This window comes from Carassius carassius, chromosome 16 (assembly GCF_963082965.1).
Source record: "Carassius carassius chromosome 16, fCarCar2.1, whole genome shotgun sequence".
NCBI lineage: Eukaryota > Metazoa > Chordata > Actinopteri > Cypriniformes > Cyprinidae > Carassius > Carassius carassius.
In genome coordinates this window covers 11554970-11560969 of record NC_081770.1, presented here as the reverse complement: position 1 = coordinate 11560969, position 6000 = coordinate 11554970, and the positions used below count along the sequence as shown (strand labels likewise).

General features: G+C 35.9%; 1 protein-coding gene across 1 annotated transcript in view; it reads left to right on the top strand.

The window, feature by feature from the left end:
• The first annotated feature begins 334 nt into the window (after positions 1 to 334).
• The window catches only part of LOC132160255 (uncharacterized), a 46061-nt gene continuing 40395 nt past the window's right edge, over positions 335 to 6000 (top strand). The window contains exons 1-4 of the mRNA XM_059569993.1: positions 335 to 735; positions 1881 to 2003; positions 2527 to 2826; positions 3469 to 3777. Coding sequence (XP_059425976.1) covers positions 423 to 735; positions 1881 to 2003; positions 2527 to 2826; positions 3469 to 3777 — 1045 coding nt within the window. The 5' untranslated portion in view covers positions 335 to 422. The remainder of the gene's footprint in view (positions 736 to 1880; positions 2004 to 2526; positions 2827 to 3468; positions 3778 to 6000) is intronic.

Below are 6000 nucleotides of genomic sequence, written 5' to 3'. Positions count from 1 at the left end.
CGGTTAATCCTAAATAGGGTCTTCTTTACGTCACCTGGAAACAGACAGAGCGCTTGGTCATTGGGAGGTGTGGGCAGTTTTTGTGCAGGTGCATCACTCTGCATTATAAACTGTGAATAAAAGTGGTTGAGTGCATCTTGGAGGGATGTGTAATTTTCACAGGCCTGTGGTGGGGGATTGTACTCAGTGATGGTCTGAATTGCTTGCTACAATTAAACTGATATTCAAAGTACAGCCAGCAAATATTACTTGTAATGTGTTCACATAATGTCTTACATAATTTTAATATGAGAATATGACAGTTACGATTATTTGTATTAATCTGCATTTGCCTTATGTTGTAACCAGAAGATGAACTCATTGTGTAACTTAATGTGATTTTTGCAGAGTCACCATCTGCTGTTGATGCTGGTGTAACTGAAATGAAGCTCATGTCAGTGAAGGAGGGAGATCCTGTCATTCTTCAGACTGCCGTTCCTCAACTAACCGGAGATGAGCTGATAGTGTGGAGGTTTGGGGATGAAGGAAAACTCATAGCTAAACATGATATAGAGGCCAAAAGCCCACCTTTATATGATGACACTGATGAGAGATTCAGAGACAGACTGAAGCTAAATGATCAGACTGGATCTCTGATCATCACAAACACCAGAACCACAGACTCTGGACACTACAAAGTGAAAATCAGCAGCACCAAACAGACCATATACCAGAAATACATTGTTACTGTCAGTGGTGAGTAACTCAATTGAAGTAAGTAATTGAAGTATTGATTGTTTATCAGTTGTCTGTGAATAATTCCAGATGATGTGACATTTAGAGAATCAAACCTTTCTTTAAAAAAATGAAACTTCAGTGTACAGTGACGTCATGCAGTAACTTCAAGAGCTCATAACTTCTTCGGACCTTTTATTATTTAAAACAATTTGTTGTGAATTATGTAAAATATAATCGCATGGGCGAACCGGGCAGCTGCCTGGGGCAGCATTTCTTCATGATACATGGGGGGCGGCATGACCAGTTAAAAAAAAATAATAATCCTCTGCGCAACTGCCGCGAAGCGGTTTTTTATTATCTATCATTTCACTGTGTGGGGAATTGGCAAATTGGTGCCCCTGCTTGCTGAGAAATGTGCACGGAAGCTGTGTGAAAAGGGGAAAGGGAAGCAGGGCATGGCGCGGGTTACAGTTCACCTATTGGTCTCCCACCAAATGGAACAGACAAGAGGGGGAATGAGGGATCTACTGTATAGAGCAATACTCGAATGGAGTTAGTGGGTAAAAGTTAGTCACACCTTGACTTTCCTCCAAATAACATTCATAATTTTATAAATACAGGCCTATAGTTTCTACACATTTTTGTTTTTCTGAATTGTGTGAAATGGCTAATAAAAATAGGTAATACAAAACGATTCTGTGGTTACCAAGTTTAATGGGTTTAGTCTTGACTTCTGGTCGTGAGTGACAGTGTTGTGGGGATGAAAAATCTGTTTATTGTTGAGGGGCAAATAAACACAGAGATGCACAGGAAAAGGTCAAAGCTATCAGGTGACTATTTAATAAAAAAAAGAAAAGAAGAAGAGGAGAAACGAGCAAAAGATAAAGGTGTATGCAACTATTTTCTCTCTGTATGTTCTCTAAGGAATGAAGGGCTAATGTTAATTGGTGGGCATAACTCTTAAGTGACTCGCCCTGGGTGTAATTCAATGTAGAACTGCCAATGACTGCTGTCCAGCAATTGGTTATTTAAAATGTAAGCTTAATTTCTGTTTTCATTGCTTATACTATAAGTATCACAAGCATTATACCTAAAAGATTACTGATGTTTCTAGTGCTTGTCATATATCAGAAACACATGACTGTCTCTGTTTATCATTACAGAACCAGGTCTGTCTCCAGCAGCTGTAGCTGTGATTGTTGGGGCAGGGATTGTTGTTGTTGTTCTCCTGGCGACTGCAGCAGCTGTTGGTTTGATTTACCATCGCCAAATGATTGCAGAAATACGTAAGTATTAAAGCTGATAAAGCGACAGAAAAAATAGCTCTACTGTGTGAAAGAATGAAATTTAAAAGCTGTAGCAAAGTGGAATATTTTAAGCAAATAACCACTTAAATTGCACATAAACTGTTGAATAATTTCAGAAGACTTATAGCGCACAAGTCATGTGGAAAACATTTATGCTGCATTTCTGGTGTCCTACACATTTTTTATCTTTGAGATGGTCATGACAATATATCATTGTATGGAACAGAGCTGCATGTAGATTTTAAGATAAGGACTGATTTATTTAGTAGTAGGTATGATATGTGTAATAGTTTTTAGACAGATTTTCTCCTTGCATACATTTATGTGTTTTCCTATGTTAACATTATTGTAAATTGCTATTAAAGAAAAGAGATGACAAACTGATTATTAGAAGCACATGTGAAGAATCACACAGTGTCTTCTCAGTGTTTCTGTCATGTTTATCTGATCACTCACTCATAATCTCCTCATTTCTGTTTCTATGTGCTGCTGTGTCATGAAGCGGAGACAGTGTCAGGAGTGGAGGGAGACAAAGTCGAACTAAAAACTGGAGTTACTAAAATACAGACAAGTGATCTGATAGAGTGGAAGGGTGGAAATAAAGACAATCTCATAGCTCAAATCAAAGAAGGGACTATCACTTCATATGAGGATGTTTTTTATGGGGTATTCAGAGACAGAATAAAGCTGGACATGAAGACTGGATCTCTGACCATCACAAACCCCAGAATTGAACACACTGGACCCTACAAGTTACTGATCAACAAGAAATTAAAGAAGAGATTTATTGTTTATATCAAAGGTGAGTATCTCCAGACTTTCTGTGTAATAATGAAATAAAATAAAAATAGAAATAGATTGTCACGTATCACATGTTTCCAGCAAGTCAAAACACAAGAGTTACAGGTTCAGTTCTTGTATATCGTGCTCCTTCTCTCTTCTATGATTTCTTTAAATATAGAATGTGACAGAATAGTTGTAACTTGACACATTGTTGTAGGATGTTTGATGTTAATTGTATCCAGCACTGCTATATGAACAAGAACTTCATCTCCAGAAGTGCTATAAGAGTTCACATCATGAGCATGAACTCTCATAGTATCATATACACCCTGAAACTCAAACGTCTTCACATCACAACAACCCCAAAATAAAGAAATTATAACAGAAATATGTTCATTATTGTACAGTGGAATGTGCTTCTTAAAGTTATAATAATTATGATATCTGTCTTTGTGAGCTAACCATTTTTAAACTGAAAAATAAATACTGATATACATTATCAATAACCATATTACATTAATTAATATCACATATTTCATGTGTAGTTCTTTTAATGCTTGCTCTCATATATGAAACACACACACACCTTTAATTAAGCTTTATTCACTTATCAGTGATCCTCATTTCTCTTCTTTCTTCTTTCACCTCTTGTGACATGTAGGAAAGACACTGACAGTGAAGGAGAATGATTCTGACACTCTAGACACTAAAACTGAATTACAGACCGGTGATGAGATACGGTGGATGTTTGGAGATAAAGATGCTCTCATAGCTGAAATCAAAGGAGAGACCAGAGAGATGACTACATATGATGGTCCTGATGGGATATTCAGAGACAGACTGGAGCTGAACAAGATGACTGGATCGCTGACCATCAAAAACATCACAGCTGATCACGCTGGACTCTATAAACTACTGATCCTCAGCTCAGGAAGTACCTTGTGCAGTAAATTCTTCATTTATGTCGGAGGTGAGTATCTCAACTCTTTGAATGTAATAATGCTCACAGTTCTTCCTCATGCATTCGGTTGTTCTTTTTCTGCTAATAATTCAGCTCAAACTTCAGTGACGTGAGTAACGCAAATCAACGTGACAAAGAAGGGAAAGAATATAAAGCATAGAATTCAAGAAGAGAGAAGAGACAAGTGTTGTGTCTCAAAGCCATTGATGAATTTATTCGATGTGGTTGATAAAGCTTGGGAGTGAGAGTTTCAGATGTCAAAATCTAGACTTTATTAATCAAAGTAACAAAGTCGAGATAATGGGCACCGCATATGAGCTATTTGTCTATCAGCAAACTCATTTTATACCCTTATCTCTTACCAAAGTTTGTAGTTCCGGTTTTTAATTGGCACTGCCTGCCTGGTTTGCCACAGATTAATACTAGTCCACCTGGTCCATTTTTTATTTATGGTGGAATTTGGCCAAATCAACCATTTTTTATAAAACATCTATTTTGCCTATTCCTGGTTGGCTGTGGTCACATGAGACATTCATCATGTTCACCAATGCTGTCAGCCTCTGCAAATCACCCAAAGTTCACAGGGTTACTTTAGTTCAAAGGTGCAATACACATGGTTATTTTAGCACATAGGTACAGTTCAATGGAAGACTACCAGAACCTCCCAATGGGAGGGCCTTTATACATTCAACCCTCTTTGAGACATCCAGTATTTGGGAATAACTCAGCATATTGATCAGTATATTGATTTATTTCATAGTCATGCATAATATTTTAAGATAACACCATATTGAGTAAATAACATAATGTAATAGAATAACACAGCAGTGAGGCAATGAACTGGTGATGGTTGAGGAGAGACCCCCTCATGAATGTAAAGCACTTTGGGTGTACAGCAATACAAAATAAAAAGCGATATATAAGTGCATCATTCATTCATTCAGTAAACAACCAGAGAGCAAAGGAATATGAAAAGACTAGAGCAGAGAAGAGAGGGAGATGTCTATTATATATTTCTATGCTTACTGTGAACTTTTCAGCAAATGTGCTATACTGAAAATAAAATACATTTTATTTCTAATGGTAGTTTAATAGTAAGTTGTTGGCATTAGACTGACCTCTAGTTCTTGTTGCTTTTTATTTTCTCTTAATGTTTTATTGTCTCTGCATTTTCTTCCAGAATCCACAGCGAGTGAGTGAATAAATCAGTGAGTGTAGTGAAGCCACTGATGAATGGAGAGAATGTGGATGAAGTGAATAAGGAGGAGGGGAGGAGTTCACTTTAATAACATAAGACCCGCCCACCAGTGTCAATCACTCTGACATCAGCAGCAGCTACAACAGCAATTATATATTATAAATATTATATTTTATTATATTATTTACCTTTTTACATAATAAATTACATGTTATACAGTTTAAATTAATCAGATATGGATGTCAGATTGTATTTGCAACCCGAATTTATAGTACCTTTGTATTCATGTTGATGAATGAATGTGTTGTTTTATAAATTTTCACTAAAGCATCTGCTTGATGAATAAATATTAGTGTAGAGTACTGATATGCCGCTGATCTTAATGCCTGATCATTTCTGTCCTCTAGCAGAAAAACACTGATAAAAACAGCTGTTTTCACAAGAAACGCATGGAAATGTACCTAAATATACATTTGTATGTGAATGTTATGATATAAATAATTAATAATAATAATAAAAATAGTGTGAAATGTGTTGCTGCATACTGTATGTTCTATCAAATGAACATAATATGACCAGATATAGTTGTAAAAAAAAAAAAAAACATAACATAAAATGTTTTTCTGGTTGTGTTAGTAGTAGTAATAATAATAATAATAGTAATAATAATAATAATAGTTGCGTTTCAATTACAATATTATTATAATTTTTTTTTCTTATTTTAGGCTACAGTTTACTTTTTTTATTATAGGTTTGTAAACATCCAGGATGCGGCACCTAGTGGTTGCAGGAAACCCTTTACTGATAGAGAATTACATGGATACGGTACAAAATAGTTAGGTGTAAACAGATTATATTGATTAGATGTCATTTCCAAAATGTTCATTGCATATAACAAGAGCTTGTCATCTAGAGATAAGCACTGTCAATCAAAGAAATTGACTTTATTGGGATAGTTTTACAGATCCTAAACAGGGATGGAGTGTTTTTTGTGGGCGGAGCCTATGTGGTGGCAGAAAATGATGCTGCGTAAT